General features: G+C 43.4%; 1 protein-coding gene across 2 annotated transcripts in view; it reads left to right on the forward strand.

Moving 5' to 3' along the window:
* Positions 1–5365: 5365 nt before the first annotated feature.
* Positions 5366–18498, forward strand: part of LOC118387804 (calmodulin-regulated spectrin-associated protein 1-B-like) — a 95741-nt gene continuing 82608 nt past the window's right edge. For both annotated transcript variants that reach the window (XM_052500507.1, XM_052500508.1), the window contains exons 1-2: positions 5366–5511; positions 6024–6193. In XM_052500507.1, coding sequence (XP_052356467.1) covers positions 6025–6193 — 169 coding nt within the window. In that variant the 5' untranslated portion in view covers positions 5366–5511; position 6024. The remainder of the gene's footprint in view (positions 5512–6023; positions 6194–18498) is intronic.

Genomic DNA, 18498 nt, shown 5'->3' on the forward strand with positions numbered 1-18498 from the left:
CTCTCATGCCTCCTGTTCCCCCTGGAGGATGGCTATGCACACCTCCAACTCAATCATCAAGTTTGCAGATGACACCCAGTGGTAGGCTTGATTACCACCAATGAGTAGGTGGCCTCAGGGAGGAGGTATGGGAGCCTTGCTGATGGTGTCAGAAAATAACCTCAGGACTCAATGTCAACCAAACAAAGGAGATGATTGTGGACTTGGAAAACATCAGATGCACCCCCTGTTCCTCAAACAGTAGTGGAGAGGGAAGGTTTATCTTCTGCTACTACCCTTTTTCAAACAGTATTAGTCCACCCACACAGACAGCGTGGTGAAGAAGGCGCAGCAGCGTGACCTGAAGACTGAGGCTACTGAGGGCTAAATAAAGGGGAAGTAATCAAGGTAATGTCCAGGTGTGCATAACGATGGGGAGCAGGTGTGCGTATTGATGGTTGCCAGGTGTGCGAACTGTGGGTTGCCAAGATTGGTGGTTAGTAGACCGGAAACGTCGAGCACCGGAGAGAGGGAACGGGAGTAGGTGTGATAATTATAGCCTTTTGCGTTGCACAACCCCACCCCGCAGAGGCTATATCCATATCAATAAATGAGACAAAACAAAATATTGATTAAGTCTTGGCTATAACCTGTCCTGAGCGAAATAGCTAGGGGTCCCAAATGGTCAAGACTATCTATAGCCTATTCTTATTGCCAAATCTGTTTTCCCTGTCAGCCACTTCACGTGTTTCTTCAACTATTTTGTTTAAAATGTATTTAGAGGCCTGTGAGCTAGGGTCTCTTTTTAAAGTGATACGCTAAAGAACTTTGGAGAATTTAGATAATTTCAATAAACAAATTTAATAACATTGTTCTATTCTCATTGAATTAGCTCCTATTGCAGCTCATACAAATGACCGAATGGATGACATACTGACTGATGGCCATACTTCTGGACAACCTTCTTCGGGAGTGCTGGCGCCAACGTCTCTCCTCGCCCCCCTCATTTGGCTGTCTTGAGGCAGAACCTCAACCCATGGAGGTAGGGGCCACATAGCTCTCTGCGGCAGAGCGGGGCTCTGTCCTATTTGCGGCCAGGAGGGGCACCAGCTTCAGTGGTGTCCTGTGCTTCTCAACCTGGATTCGACTAGGGCAGAGGGGCGACCCCATGATCTTCCGTCTCCCAGGGTAGGCCTGAGTATTCCAACATCTTTTTCCGCCAAACCCTTTTTGGTTTCCTTTTCACTGGCTGGCTGTCCCTCCGGTTTTGTCTCTACAGCTTTAGTGGACTCCGGTGTCACAGGTAACTTCTTCGACCAGGCCCTCGCCTCATCCCTGAACATAACCTTGTACCTGCTCTCCTCTCCTTTTCCAGTCTAAGCCCTGGAAAATCGACCATTGGGACCTGGTACAATTATGCACATCACAGCACCATTCACCCTTAGCGTGGGACCCATGCCCCATGAAAGCCTTCCCTTCCTCATCATCACCATACACAAACTCTTCCTCCAATGTCATAACCCCACCATCTCCTGGTCGAGGATGAAAATCCCTACCTGGGCACCAGGATGCCGGAAGACTTGCTTTCCCATACCCTGTGGTTCCACATCTGTTGAGAGTCCTGTAAGTGCCCTCCAGCCCATCATTCGGTGGACATCCGCCAGGCTCTGGAGAGGGAACCAGCTCCTGCTTTCTGCCCTCCTGAATGCATGTACGTCCCCACTTGGGTAAGAGATCGGCTGTTGACCTGGGCACACACATCCCTTGCAGCTGGACACCCAGGTATCACCCGCACCATTCAATCCATCTCCCCTAAGTACTGTTGGCCCACCTTGGCACAGGACGTCGCCCACTATGTCAACTCATGTTCAGTATGTGCCCAAAGAAATCTCCCCGACTTGCTCCAGCAGCAAAACTCCTTCCCATACCCGTGCCTCAGCGGCCTTGGTCCCATCTGTCCATGGATTTTGTCACTCTCTCCAGTCTCTCCACCTCTCTCCAGGTCGTCGAGGAACTGTTCCAGTGGGTTTTCCAGCAGTATGGCTTTCCGGAGGACCTCGTCTCTGACCGTGGCCCTCAATTCACGTTGCTGGTATGGAGAGTCTTCATGGAGAAGCTGGGGGCCACGGCCAACCTCACATCCGGGTACCAGCCTCAGTCTAACGGCCAAGTGGAGACAACCAACCCGGAGCTGTGGAGGTTCCTTACGAGTCACTGCCAGGACCAGCAGGGGGAGTGGGCCCAGTTCCTTCCCTGGGCGGAGAACGCCCAGAACTCACTCTGTCACTCCTCCACCGGGCTGACTCCCTTCCAGTGCATCCTGGGATGTCAGCCAGCCCTGGCCCCGTGGACCTCGAGCCAGACCGAATCCCCTGCGGTGGACGAGTGGTTCCGTGTCCAGAAGGAGCAGGCGGACCACCACTGTCGCGAGGCTCCCGTGTTCCATTCTGGTGATCGCGTCTGGCTCTCCACCAGGAACCTGAGCCACCGGTTTGTGGGACCCTTCAAGGTCATCCGGAGGGTCAAGAAGGTAACATACCATTTACAACTCCCCACCAATTACCAGATCTCACCATCTTCTCATGTTTCCCTTCTCAGGTTGGTGGTTCCTGGTCCCCAGGCTGATGCCTTCCCTCGCAACACCCCGATGCCTTCCCTTGCAACACCCCATCGCCTCCCCTGGGACCCCTGCCTATGCCGTCAGGTCCCTACTGGAATCCTGTTGTCGTTCAGTATGATACTTCTGTTCTGTTCATCTGCCTTGTCTTATTATATTTTTTACTTTTCCCCCTTTTTCTTCCCAATTCCGTGGTATCCAATTGGTAGTTACAGTCTTAACTCATCGCTGCAACTCCTGTATGGACTCGAGAGAAGCAAAGGTCGAGAGCCATGCGTCCTCCGAAACACGACCCAACCAAGCTGTAGCTCATTTGCAGCTCATTTGAGTTAGCCTCCACTGTAGCTAGCTAATAATAAATAGTTTTTAAATTAAAAAAATAATAATAATTCAAATGTATTTACTTACTTGAATAGGTTCTCCCAGCCGTGTGGACTATGGGAGACAAAGCAACAAAGTTTGTTTGTCAACAATGTGGTTTAGAGTAGAGGTCGACTGATTAATCGGAATGGCCGATTAATTAAGGCCGATTTCAAGTTTTCATAACAATCGGAAATCAGTATTTTTGGGCTTCGATTTTGCAGATTTTTTTATTTGTTTTTATTTATATTAAATTTATTTGTATACCTTTATTTGACTAGGCAAGTCAGTTAAGAACACATTCTTACTTTCAATGACGGCCTAGGAACGGTGGGTTAACTGCCTTGTTCAGGGGCAGAACGACAGATTTCCACCTTGTCAGCTCGGGTGATCCAATCTTGCAAATTTACAGTTAACTAGTCCAACACTCTAACCACCTACCTCTCATTGCACTCCACGAGGAGCCTGCCTGTTACGCAAATGCAGTAGAAGCCAAGGTAAGTTGCTAGCTAGCATTAAACTTATCTCATAAAAAACAATCAATCATAATCACTAGTTATAACTACACATGGTTGATGATATTACTAGTTTATCTAGCGTGTCCTGCGTTGCATATAATCGATGCAGCGCTGGGGGATGATTTAACAAAAGTGCATTTGCGGAAAAAGCACAATCGTTGGACCTAACCATAAACACCAATGCCTTTCTTAAAATCAATACATAGAAGTATATATTTTTAAACCTGCATATTTAGCTAAAAGAAATCCAGGTTAGCAGGCAATATTAACCAGGTGAAATTGTGTCACTTCTCTTGCGTTCATTACGCGCAGAGTCAGGGTATATGCAACAGTTTGGGCTGCCTGGCTCATTGCGAACTAATTTGCCAGAATGTTACGTAATTATGACATAACATTGAAGGTTGTGCAATGTAACAAGAATATTTAGACTTAGGGATGCCACCTGTTAGATAAAATACCGAACGGTTCTGTATTTCACTGAAATAATAAACGTTTTGTTTTCGAAATGATAGTTTCCGGATTCGACCATATTAATGACCTAATGACCTAATGACCATATTTCTGTGTGTTATTATATTATAATTAAGTCTATGATTTGATAGAGCAGTCTGACTGAGCGATGGTAGGCACCAACAGGCTCGTAAGCACTTTTGTGCGTTTTGCCAGCAGCTCTTCGCAAGCACAGTGCTGTTTATGACTTCAAGCCTATCAGCCTAATGGCTGGTGTAACCATGTGAAATGGCTAGCTAGTTAGAGGGGTGCGTGCTAATAGCGTTTCAAACGTCACTCGGTCTGAGACTTGGAGTGGTTGTTCCCCTTGCTCTGCAAGGGCCGCGGCTTTTGTGGGGCGATGGGTAACGCTGCTTTGAGTGTGGCTGTTGTCGATGTGTTCCTGGTTCGAGCCCAGGAAGGGGCGAGGAGAGGGACCGAAGCTATACTGTTACACTGGCAATACTATAGTGCCTATCAGAACATCCAATAGACAAAGGTATATGAAATACAAATGGTATAGAGAGAAATAGTCCTATAATTCTATATTAACTACAACCTAAAACCTCTTACCTTGGAATATTGAAGTTTCATGTTAAAAGGAACCACCAACTTTCATATGTTCTCATGTTCTGAGCAAGGAACTCAAATGTTAACTTTTGTACATGGCACATATTGCACTTTTACTTCTCCAACACTTTGTTTTTGCATTATTTAAACCAAATTGAACATGTTTCATTATTTATTTGAGGCTACATTTATTTTTATTGATGTATTATATTAAGTTAAAATAAGTGTTCATTCAGTATTGCTGCAATTGTCATTATTACAAATATAAGTTAACCTGTACAGGATGCCTAATAAATTATGTTGTTACAGGTGTCAAGCTTATGGGCATGTGGCAGCAGAGTGTAGGAGGGAGATGTGAGAAGTGTGCAGAAGGGCAAATGACAAAGTAATGTGTAGCATTGGGGAAAGAAAAGGTATGTGTCAATTGTTGGGGTGCCCATGGAGCTGGGGATCTGACATATCTGGTGCGAAAGAGACAGGTTGAGTTCCAGGGTTAGAGTAGTGTAGAAGTTGTCAGATGTTGAGGCAGTGAAGAAAGTAGAGGAAGGTGAAGGGATCCTGAGAGGAGTGGTGTGAACAGAGAGGTAGGCCAACAAGCGATATATGCTTCAGTAAGAAGTACAGGGAAGTCGCAGAAAGATTGTGGTGACAGGGTGTGTTTTTTATTTTATTTTATTTTTTACAAGTTTAGATTTAGATGGTAGGGTATTTGTTGATTTATTTCCTTTGAATGTAAAAAAGTGCAATGTATAAGGGAGTTATACTCCAGGGTAGTAGGTGGCGGTAATGCAACATTTATTGGATGCCAACCGCCGTTAAACCTCATCTAAGAAGAACTGCACATCATATTGTCTTGCTGGTCAGTTGGTGGGGAGGAAGGACCAAACTGTAACTTTAGCTGTGGTGAAAGCGATGCTTTTTTTTGGGATACGTCACTATTCGTCAAAGCTGGATTGTGGATCTCGTGCTCATTTAAAAGTAATATTTTATTGCTTTAAAATTAATCAACTGTACAATGACTGTATTTGATAACTAGCCAGTTAACATAGCTAACTAATTTGGCTAAGGTTATCCGTGTCATCTCTCAAATCGGCTTAGCGTTGCTGCTAGACTAGAAAACTAACGAAGCTACATCTAGCTGGCTAACCATCTAACTCTGATAAGGGAATTTAATCAATTAACGTGCTATTTGTGTGTCGTCTTATTTGACAAGAATTATGAATCGAGACTATGGTTAGTTACGTTTGGTGGTTGACCATCCGCTATAATCTTGTTTTTCCAGAGGTGGGCGTTTCATTCATGCGCCACGATGCATTTATTTTGTTATACTAGCACATGAACTAACTAGTCATCTAGCGTTACTGTCTGTGATTGTATTTATACAGTACATTAGAATGCAGTTCCTTTGCTAGTAAATTAGCTGGTACATACAGTTGACATTGGTAAATGCCATTGCTCTTTCTAACTAGTCTGTGGTTTGTCTGGTGCAGGATGGATTTAGACGTGTGTGCAGGCGGGAACAGTACCAAGGGAAAAGCTGATTCGGCTCATGCTGGTGAAGGAGGCGCTATGGCGACCGTGCCTCTGGAGCTCTATGACTCCGCCAGAGCGAAAATAGATGCAAATCTCCGCTGGCTGTTAGCCAAAGCTTACGGTATAGGTATGTGTTTTCTCTTGGGCGAGTGCTCGCAATCTTTTGTGTTTTGAATATTGAAACGCTACTGTTAGCTTTGGGACACATCGGGAGTCTGTCTATTGCTTGGACTCCCTGAGTTGTACTTCGTTTTGGTAGATGGCGACGGGAAAATAACCATGCCACGGTATAGCCGACTTCTTGTCAATAAAAGCATATATATAACCTCTAGGCAGTCCAATTTACCAGACAAAGTGAAATGTCTCCCTCTCTGTCAAATAAATATTTGAATCCAACTTTTGTCCAAACAGCACCATATTCCTGTGGTGTAAACAGTGGTAGATTTGTACACTGAACAAAAATATGAATGCAACATGTAAAGTGTTGGTCTGATGTTTCATGAGCTGAAATAAAATATCCCAGAAATGTTCCATTTGCACAAAAAGCTTATTTCACTCTAATTTTGTATACAAATTTGTTGACATTCTTGTTAGTGTGCATTTCTCCTTTGCCAAGATAATCCAACCACCTGACAGGTGTGCCATATCAATAAGCTGGTTAAACAGCATGATCATTACACACGTGCACTTTGTAATGGGGGAAGTAAAAGGCCACTCTAAAATGTGCAGTTTTGTCACACAACACAATGCCACAGATGTCTCAAGTTATGGGGGAGTGTGCAATTGGCATGCTGACTGCAGGAATGTCCAACGGAGCTCTTGCCAGATTATTTTATGTTAAATTCTCTACGATAAGCTGCCTCTAATATTGTTTTTGAAAATTTGCCAGTACGTCCAACCTACATCACAACTGCAGACCAGGTGTAAACACTTAATCTATGGGATCATCTGAGACCAGCCACCCGGACAGCTAATGAAACAGGGTTTGCAAAAGCGAATAATTTCTGCACAAACTGTCAAACCATCTCAAGGAAGCTCATCTGCGTGTTCATCGTCTTGACCTGACTGCAGTTTGGCGTCGTAACCGGCTTAAGTGAGCACGCTGGAGAAGTGTGCTCTTCTAGGATGAATCCCAGTTTCAACTGTACTGGGAAGATAGCATAGCATGTATGGCGTTGTGAACAGAGTACCCCATGGTGGAGTTTTGGTATGGGCAGGTATAAGCTACGGACAACAAACACAATTGCATTTTATTGATGGAGATTTGAATGCACAGAGATACCGTGACGAGATCCTGAGGACAATTGTCGTGCCATTCATCCGCCGCCATCTCATGTTTCAGCATGACAATGCACGGCCAATGTCGCAAGGATCTGTACATAATACCTGGATGCTGAAAATGTCCCAGTTCTTACATGGCCTGCATACTCACCCATTGAGCATGTTTTGGATGCTCTGGATTAGTGATGCACCGATATGACATTTTTGGCCGATATCTGATATTTTCCTTGCCAGAAAAAACGATACCAATAACTGATATTTAAAATTTTAGAATGCCTTTTAAGCACTCTAGTAGGAGGACCTGAGCCCTAGGACCATGCCCCAGGACTACCTGGCATGATGACTCCTTGCTGTCCCCAGTCCACCTGGCTGTGCTGCTGCTGCTCCAGTTTCAACTGTTCTGCCTGCGGCTATGGAATTCTGACCTGTCCCAGACCTGCTGTTTTCAACTTTCTAGAGACAGCAGCAGTGGTAGAGATACTCTTAATGATCGGCTATGAAAAGCCAACTGACATTTACTCCTGAGGTGCTGACTTGCTGCACCCTCGACAACAACTGTGATTATTATTATTTGACCATGCTGGTCATTTATGAACATTCTGGCTCAGCCAGAAGAGGACTGGCTACCCCTCATAGCCTGGTTCCTCTCTAGGTTTCTTCCTAGGTTTTGGCCTTTCTAGGGAGTTTTTCCTAGCCACCTTGCTTCTACACCTGCATTGCTTGCTGTTTGGGGTTTTAGTCTGGGTTTCTGTGCAGCACTTTGAGATATCAGCTGATGTACGAAGGGCTATATAAATACATTTGATTAGTACAGTTAAATAGGAACCACACACACACATGGGCCCAGCGGTCTAAGGCACTGCAACTCAGTGCAAGAGGCGTCACTACAGTCCCTCGTTCGATTCCAGGCTGTGTCACATCCGGCCGTGATTGGGAGGTCCATAGGGCCCAGCATCGTCCGGGGTAGGCCGTCATTGTAAATAAGAATTTATTCTTAACTGACTTGGCTAATTAAATTAAGGTTACACACCAAACTGAACAAAAAGTTATTTTGTTGGCATTTATGTATTTTTATTTATTTAAACTTTATTTAACCAGGTAGGCTAGTTGAGAAGTGCTCATTTACAACTGCGACCTGGCCAAGATAAAGCAAAGCAGTGCAACACAAACAATAGAGTTACACATGGAATAAACAAACATACAGTCAATAACACAATAGAAAATGTCTATATACAGTGTGTGCAAATGAGGTAAGATAAGGGAGGTAAGGCAAAAATAGGTCATAGTGGCAAAATAATTACAATTTAGCAATTAAACACTGGATTGATAGATGTGCAGAAGATGAATGTGCAAGTAGAGTTATTGGGGTGCAAAGGAGCAAAATAAATGAATAACAGTAGGGGATGAGGTAGTTTGATTGGCTATTTACAGATGGGCTATGTACAGGTGCAGTGATCTGTGAGCTGCTCTGACAGTTGGTGCTTAAAGCTAGTGAGGGAGATAAGTGTTTCCAGCTTCAGTGATTTTTGCAATTCGTTCCAGTCATTGGCAGCCAAAGGAGGAATTTGCTTTTGGGGTGACCAGTGAAATATACCTGCTGGAGTGCGTGCTACGTGTGGATGCTGCTATGGTGACCAGTGAGCTGAGATAAGGCGGGGCTTTACCTAGAAAATACTTATAGATGACCTGGAGCTAGTGGGTTTGGCGACGAATATGAAGCGAGGGCCAGCCAACGAGAGCATACAGGTCGCAGTGGTGGGTAGTGTATGGGGCTTTGGTGACAAAACGAATGGCACTGTGATAGACTGCATCCAATTTGCTGAGTAGGGTATTGGAGGCTATTTTGTAAATGACATCGCCGAAGTCAAGGATCGGTAGGATAGTCAGTTTTACAAGGGTATGTTTGGCAGCATGAGTGAAGGATGCTTTGTTGCGAAATAGGAAGCCGATTCTAGATATAATTTTGGATTGGAGATGCTTAATGTGAGTCTGGAAGGAGAGTTTACAGACACCTAGAATATGTGGACAACTACAAATACCTAAGTCAGAACCGTCCAAAGTAGTGATGCTGGACGGGTGGGCAGGTGCTTGTAGCGATCGGTTGAAGAGCATGCATTTAGTTTTACTTGCATTTGAGAGCAGTTGGAGGCCACGGAAGGAGAGTTGAATGGAGTTGAAGCTCGTCTGGAGGTTAGTTAACCTGTCTGGCACCAGTAGGACGGTAGCATCCCACCTGACCAACATCCAGTGAAAGTGCAGGGCTCCAAATTCAAACAACATAAATGTCATAATTAAAATTCCTCAAACATACAAGTATTAAACACGATTTTCAACGTAAACATCTTGTTAATCCAGCCACAGTGTCTGATTTCAAAAAGGTTTTACAGCAAAAGCACACCATGCGATTATGTTAGGTCAGCGCCTAGCCACAGAACCATACAGCCATTTTCCAAAGAAGGAGAGATGTCACAAAAGACAGAAATAGCGTTAAAATGAATCACTAATCTTTGTTGATCTTCACCGGATGGCACTCCCAGGACTCCATGTTAGACAACAAATGTGTGTTTTGTTCGATAAAGTTCATCTTTATGTCCAAAAAAACTAATTTCAAAATGGTGCGTAATGTTCAGAAAAGCATTGTCTCAATGGGGAAAGTGCAGAGAGCCACATCATAAACATTGATCTAAGATACAAGTGTTTTACGTACGATTAAAGATAAACTTCTCCTTAATGCAACCGCTGTGTCAGATTTCAAAAAGGCTTTACAGCAAAAGCACACCATGCGATTATGTTAGGTCAGCGCCTAGCAACAGAAAACCATACAGCCATTTTCCAACCAAGGAGAGGTGTCAAAAAAGTCAGAAATAGAGTTAAAATGAATCACTTACCTTTTGATGATCTTCATCTGATGGCACTCCCAGGTCTCCATGTTAGACAATAAATGTTTGTTTTGTTCGATAAAGTTCATCTTTATGTCCAAATACCTCCTTTTTGTTCGCACTTTTAGTCCAATAATCCAAATGCAGGAGGCGCGGGCACTAAGTCCAGACAAAAAGTCAAAGTTCCATTACAGTTTGTAGAAACATGTCAAACGATGTATAGAATCAGTCTTTAGGATGTTTTTATCATAAATCTTCAATAATATTCCAACCGGACAATTCCTTTGTCTTTAGAAATTAAAGGGAACAGAGCTCGTGCGTGACTAAACTAAAGGCTTTCTTCCAGACCACTGGTTCAAACCGCTCTTATTCACTCCCCTTTCACAGTGGAAGCCTGAAACAACATTCTAAAGACTGTTGACATCTAGTGGAAGCCGTAAGAAGTGCAATCTGACCCCATTTACACTGTATATTGGATAGGCAATCACTTGAAAAACTACAAACCTCATATTTCCCACTTCCTGGTTGGGTTTTTCTCAGGGTTTTTCTCAGGTTTTCACCTGCCATATGAGTTCTGTTATACTCAGACATCATTCAAACATTTTTCGAAACTTCAGAGTATTCTATCCAAATCTACTAATAATATGCATATCCTAGCCTCTGGGCCAGAGTAGCAGGCAGTTTACTATGGGCACGCTTTTCATCCGGACGTGAAAATACTGCCCCCTTCCCCAAAGAAGTTAACACAGTGTCCAAAGAAGGGTCAGAAGTATACAGGATGGTATCGTCTGCGTAGAGGTGGATCAGAGAATCACCAGCAGCAAGAGCGACATCATTGATGTATACAGAGAAAAAAGTCGGCCCAAGAATTTGACCCTATGGCACCCCCATAGAGACTGCTAGAGGTCCGGACAACAGGCCCTCCGATTTGACACACTGAACTCTATCTGAGAAGTAGTTGGTGAACCAGTCGAGGCAGTCATTTGAGAAACCAAGGCTGTTTAGTCTGCCTATAAGAATATGGTGATTGACAGAGTCGAAAGCCTTGGCCAGGTCTATGAATACAGCTGCACAGTATTGTCTCTTATCGATGGAGGTTATGATATCGTTTAGGACCTTGAGTGTGGCTGAGGTGCACCCTTGACCAGCTCGGAAACCAGATTGTATAGCGGAGAAGGTGTGGTGGGATTTGACATGGTCGGTGATCTGTTTGTTAACTTGGCTTTCGAAGACCTTGTAATGGCAGGGTAGGATAGATATTGGTCTGTAGCAGTTTGGGTCAGAGTGTCTCCCCTTTGAAGAGGGGGATGACCGCGGCAACTTTCCAATCTTTGGGGGTCTCGGACGATACGAAAGAGAGGTTGAACAGGCTAGTAATAGGGGTTGCAACAATTTCGGCTGATAATTTTAGAAAGAGAGGGTCCAGATTGTCTAGCCCGGCTGATTTTCCAGCTCTTTCAGAACATCAGCTATCTAAATTTGGGTGAAGGAGATATGGGGAGGCTTGGGCAAGTTGCTGTGGGGGGTGCAGGGCTGTTGACCAGGACAGGGTTGGCCAGGTGAAAAGCATGGCCAACCGTAGAAAAATTCTTATTGAAATTCTCAATTATCGTAGATTTATCGGTGGTGACAGTGTTTCCTAGCCTCAGTGCAGTGGGCAGCTGGGAGAAGGTGCTCTTCTTTTCCATGGACTTTACAGTGTCCCAGAACTTTTTGGAGTTTGTGCTGTAGGAAGCAAATTTCACAGGATGTTTTTGTGCTGGTCAAGGGCAGTCAAGTCTGGAGTGAACCACGGGCTGGCTATATCTGTTCCTGGTCCTACATTTTTTGAGTGGGGCATGCTTATTTAAGATTGTGAGAGAAGCACTTTTAAAGAATAACTAGGCATCTTATACTGACGGAATGAAACCCAGGCTACCTAAGTATGATTCTCAATCAGAGACAACTAACGACACCTGCCTCTGATTGAGAACCATACTAGGCCGAACACAAAAACCAACATAGAAAAACAAACACAGACTGCCCACCCCAATTAAGTCCAGTTACAGCTTCTTTTGACAACGTTGAAACAAAAATTATAATATAACCATCCAGGTGCACAGGTGAAATTATTTTCCATATTCCTAAACAAAAGCACCAGTGCATGAACAATTGTAAAGGATTGCATGAATTCATATTTGTGGAAATTTATGACAAGATATAGAAACAGACATTTTTATTGTGACCCTGTACACATGCCTTTACGCATTAATCAAATTTGTCTTCTCTTTATGCTTCGGGTCCACAGGCATAAATCTTCGGGGCTTTGTGTGAGCAAGCCCTACAAATTGCTTGCGTTGCACACAGTTTTCGTGTGCACCTGTCGCAGGTTTCGCATTTATTTTTTTACACCTTTATTTAATCTTTATTTAACTAGGCAAGTGAGTTAAAAACACATTCTTATTTTCAATGACGGCCTAGGAACGGTGGGTTAACTGCCTATTTCAGGGGCAGAACGATAGATTTTCACTTTGTAAGCTCAGGGAATCCAATCTTGCAACCTTACAGTTAACTAGTCCAACGCAATAACGACCTGGCTCTCTCTCGTTGCCCTCCACAAGGAGACTGCCTGTTGAGCGAATGCAGTAAACCAAGGTAAGTTGCTAGCTAGCATTAAATCAATCATAATCACTAGTTATAACTACACATGGTTGATGATATTACTAGATATTATCTAGCATGTCCTGCGTTGCATATAATCTGACTGAGCATGCAAGTATCTAAGTATCTGACTGAGCGGTGGTAGGCAGAAGCAGGCACGTAAACATTCATTCAAACAGCATTTTTGTTTGTTTTGCCAGCAGCTCTTCGTTGTGCGTCAAGCATTGCGCTGTTTATGACTTCAAGCCTATCAACTCCCGAGATAAGGCTGTGAAATGGCTGGCTAGTTAGCGAGCGCTAATAGCGTTTCAAACGTCACTCGCTCTGGGCCTTGGAGTGGTTGTTTCCCTTGCTCTGCATGGGTAACGCTACTTCGAGGGTGGCTGTTGTCGTTGTGTTCCTGGTTTGAGCCCAGGGAGGAGCGAGGAGAGAGACGGAAGCTATACTGTTACACTGGCAATACTAAAGTGCCTATAAGAACATCCAATAGTCAAAGTTTAATGAATGAAATACAAATGGTATAGAGGGAAATAGTCCTATAATTCCTATAATAACTACAACCTAAAACTTCTTACCTGAGAATATTGAAGACTCATGTTAAAAGGAACCACCGGCTTATGTTCTCATGTTCTGAGCAAGGAACTTAAACGTTAGCTTTCTTGCATAGCACATATTGCACTTTTACTTTCTTCTCCAACACTTTGTTTTTGCATTATTTAAACCAAATTGAACATGTTTCATTATTTATTTGAGGCTTAATTGATTTTATTGATATATTATATTAAGTTAAAATAAGTGTTCATTCAGTATGGTTGTAATTGTCATTATTACAAATAAATAAATACAAATCGGCATCAGCTTTTTTGGTCCTCCGATAATAGGTATCGGCGTTGAAAAATCATCGGTCGACCTCTAGTCTCTTTGAAGCGGTTGCTTGGCATGGCGTCTCTGAAAAGGTCCTCCTCATACTTGTTAGACAAAAAATGACCTCTCATCCGTCTTGTCGATGTTTTCGTTCAGCTCCTTTGTCTTGCTCACATTGTGGGAGAGGTTGTTGTCCTGGCACCACACTGCCAGTTCTCTGAACACCTCCCTATTGGCTGTCTCATCGTTGTCAGTGTTGTGTCGTTACCACTGTTGTGTCGTACCACTGTTGTGTCGTCAGCAAATTTGATGTTGTTGGAGTCGTGTTTCCCATGCAATCGTGGGTGAACAGGGAGTACAGGAGGGGACTGAGCACGCACCCCTCAGGGGCCCCACTGTTGAGGATCAGTGGGGCAGATGTGTTGTTGCCTACCCTTACCACCTGGGGGAGGCCCGTCAGAAAGTTCAGGATCCAGTTGCAGAGGGAGGTGTTTAGTCCCAGGGTCTTTAGCTTAGTGATGAGCTTTGTGGGCGATAGGGTGTTGAACGGTGTTGCGCTGTAGTCAATGAACAGCATTCTCACATAGGTGTTCCTTTTGTCCAGGTGGGAAAGGACAGTTGTGGACTGCGATTGAGGTTGCATCATCTATGGATCTATGCAAAATGGAGTGGGTCTAGGATTTCTGGGATGATGGTGTTGGTCTGAGTCATGACCAGCCTTTAATATTAGACATCGCAAGCCAGCTGTTATTGACAAATATACATGCACCCCCACCCCGCATCTTACCAGATGTAGCTGTTCTGTCCTGCCGATGCACGGGAAACACAGCCAGCTCTATTTGATCCGTGTCGTCGTTCAGCCACGACTCGGTGAAGCATGATATTAGAGTTTTTAATGTCCCGTTGGTAGGATAATCTCGAACTGAGATCATCCAGTTTACATTCACCGACAAATTCTCACAGGGCACCCAAATCTCTGCCCCCTGTATTTCTGTATTTTCTTCATGCGAATAACGTTAGCAGCAACATTATGTACAAAATAAGTTACAAACAATGCGAAAAATAACTAATATAACAGTACAGTTGTTTAGGAGCCTGTAAAACGGTAGCCATCCCCTCTGGCGACCATTATATTATATATTACTGTTTCACACTCGTCACTCTTTTCTACCCAAACCGTTCCATCCCTCCCAGACTCCTGTCTCACCATGGCAGTTGGGATCATCTTCTCAGTTGGCTCTGTTCTGGTTTATCTGCGAAGTGGCTCCGGCATCGGAGGCTCGAAGTTAACATCAGACTATTCATTCTTCAAAGTTGATGTTAAGCTCAATATCCGATCCTCCATCCGACTCCAACTCATCTAAATTCTGCAGCATTTGCAATACTGTCAGTGCATCCATCCAACTAGAGCTGACCCCATTTAGTTGATTGTTTGGTTGATAGGCTGTTGGTCAACCAAGATTTATTTTAGTTGAGCAGTCGCAATTTATTACATTTTTCATGGTGCACAAGACACCGGTCTGATTCGCGTCTGTCTCATTGGACTAGTCAATTGCGAAGGCCACGGGGATGGCACAGTCGATCACGCTAAGACATGTGAATCTGAAATTGTATATGGTTGTAGTATGTAAAAAATAATGGTGCAACACTAATCTAATATTATTTTTGCGCTTTTTCCAGCGTTGGATATTGTTACTGTCTGCGGTTCTGAAACATCTTCAGTGTGCCATACAAGTGGCACCTTTCCCTATGTAGCTATGTGCGTAATGGCAAAATGAACCAGCATATTGGGATTGAGAACAATGAGGAGGAGGCAGCAGCAGCAGAGACAAGGAAACAGCCCTTGCATTAAGCCCTATTGGTACGGGATGTGTTTTTTCTGGGTTTCTAAAGAAATATATAGATGTTTAACCTTTTATTTAACTAGGAAAAGCCTTTTGAGACCCATGTTGCGGTTCAAACTCACAAAAACCCCTCAGCCCTCGTTTTAGTCGAGTTTGCAAGAGTACAATTCTGTTCACTTCGGGGCCTCCCCATAATTCAATTTGCGACAATTCTACATCCGCTAAAATCAGCCAAATTAAAACCTAAACGTCAACATACAAGTGTACGTAAAAATGAATTTAAATAAGTTAGAAATTGTGCTACTAATGCACGATGGCACAAACACGTCTCGTAAAAGTAATGATGTTTTTGTTTGGTTATCTTTTGGAAATTGTAGAAAAAGAAAAAAAAAGTCCTTCAGAAGTCCCAGCTAGGCAGGCTAACGTCAATTAGATAATTAATTCACTAGCTATCATACTGTAGGTGTATATTAATAATTATTTATATAATGTAAGTAGACATGCAATCATAATTGATTGTGTTTGGAAATTGCTCCCAAGAATGAACCAGATTTGTGGAGGTCTACAATGTTTTTTTTCTGAGGTCTTGGCTGATTTCTTTAGATTTTCCCATGATGTCAAGCAGAGGCACTGAGGTTGAAGGTAGGCCTTGAAATACAGCCACACCTCCAATTGACTCAAATGAAGTCAATTAGCCTATCAGAAGCTTCTAAAGCCATGACATCATTTTCTGCAATTTTCCAAGCTGTTTAAAGGCACAGTCAACTTTGTGTATGTCAACTTCTGAGCCACTGGAATTGTGATACAGTGAATTATAAGTGAAATAATCTGTCTGTAAACAATTGTTGGAAACGTTACTTGTGTCATCTACAAAGCAGATGTCCTAACTGACATGCCAAAACTAGTTTTTTTAACAAGAATTTTGAGGATTGGTTGAAAAACTAGTTTTAATGACTCCAATCTAAGTGTATGTAAACTTCAGACTTCAACTGTAGGTATTCCTCTTGTCCAGATGGGTTAGGGTAGTTTGCAGTATGATTGCGATTGCATTATCTGTGGACCTATTGGGGCGGTAAGCAAATTGGAGTGGGTCTAGGGTGTCAGGTAGGGTGAAGGTGATATGATCCTTGACTAGTCTCTCAAAGCACTTCCTGATGAGTGCCACGGGGCGATAGTCGTTTAGCTCAGTTACCTTAGCTTTCTTGGGAACAGGAACTATGGTGGGAACAGCAGACTGGGATAGGGATTGATTGAATATGTCCCAACAGTGTTGGGGTGGCAGGTAGCCTAGTGGTTAGAGCATTGGGCCAGTAACCGAAAGGTTGCTGGATCGAATCCCTGAGCTGACAAGGTAAAAATATGTTGTTCTGCCCCTGAGCAAGGCAGTTAACCCACTGTTCCCCAGGCACCGAAGACTTGGATGTCGATTATGGCAGACCCCCGAACCGCTCTGATTCAGAGGGTTTGGGTTAAATGCGGAAGACACATTTCGGTTGAATGCATTGTTGTACAACTGACTAGGTATCCCCCTTTCCTACTCTGTCTCTCTCGCTTGCTCTCTACCGCAGCTGCTGTCTCATCTCTGAATGCTCGGCTATGAAAAGCCAACTGACATTTACTCCTGAGGTGCTAACCTGTTTTCCCTTCTACAACTACTGTGATTATTATTTGGGCATGCTGGTCGTCTATGAACGTTTGAACATCTTGAAGAACGATCTGGCCTTAATGGCCATGTACTATCATAATCTACCTCCGGCACAGCCAGAAGAGGACTGGCCGCCCCTCAGCGCCTGGTTTCTCTCTAGGTTTCTTCCTAGGTTCTTGCCTTTTCTAGGGAGTTTTTGCCAACCACCTTGTCACTACATCTGCATTGCTTGCTCTTTTGGGATTTTAGGCTGGGTCCTGTATAAGCACTTTGTGACATCTGCTGAGGTGTATGTGATTTGTGAAAATGGCTTTATGAATTCATTTGACTTGATGATATTCCAACCTCATAGTATTGAAATATATAAACAATATGACAAAGTATGTGGACACCTGCTCGCTTTGTACGCTGGGACATTGCCATGCAGAAACAGGAAAAGGCCTTCCACAAAGTTGGAAGCACTGCATTGTCTAGAATGTCAACCATGAAAAACAGCCCCAGACCATTATTCCTCCACCAAATGTTACAGTGGGCACTATGCATTGGGGCTGGTAGCGTTCTCCTGGCATCCGCCAAACCCAGATTCATCCATCGGACTGCCAGATGGGGAAGCTTGATTCATCACTCCAGTGAATGCATTTCCACTGCTCCAGACTCCAATAGCGGCAAGCTTTACACCACTCCAGCCAACGCTTGGCATTGCGCATGGAGATCTGAGCCTTGAGTGCGGCTGCTCGGCCATGAAAACCCATTTGATGAAGCTCCCGATGAACAGTTCTTGTGAAAAGAAAATGTATGTACGTATATATATGTGTATATGTATGAATGTTTATATATTTATATATATATATGAATATATGTGTGTATGTATATAGATATATATTACCGTTCAAAAGTTTGTCACTTAGAAATGTCCTTGTTTTTGAAAGAAAAGGAAATTTTTTGTCCATTTAAAACAATATCAAATTGATCAGAAATACAATGTAGACATTAATGTTGTAAATTACTATTGTAGCTGGAAATGGCAGATTTTTAATGGAATATCTACATTTATCAGCAACCATCACTCCTCTGTTCCAATGGCACATTGTGTTAGCTAATCCAAGTTTATCATTTAAAAAAACTAATTGATCATTAGAAAAGCCTTTGCAATTATGTTAGCACAGCTGAAAACTGTTGTCCTGATTAAAGAAGCAATACATCTGGCCTTCTTTAGAGTAGTTGAGTATCTGGAGCATCAGTATTTCTGGGTTCGATTACAGGCTCAAAAATAGCCAGA

The sequence above is a fragment of the Oncorhynchus keta genome, unplaced genomic scaffold (genome assembly GCF_023373465.1).
Source record: "Oncorhynchus keta strain PuntledgeMale-10-30-2019 unplaced genomic scaffold, Oket_V2 Un_contig_1083_pilon_pilon, whole genome shotgun sequence".
Classification (NCBI taxonomy): domain Eukaryota; kingdom Metazoa; phylum Chordata; class Actinopteri; order Salmoniformes; family Salmonidae; genus Oncorhynchus; species Oncorhynchus keta.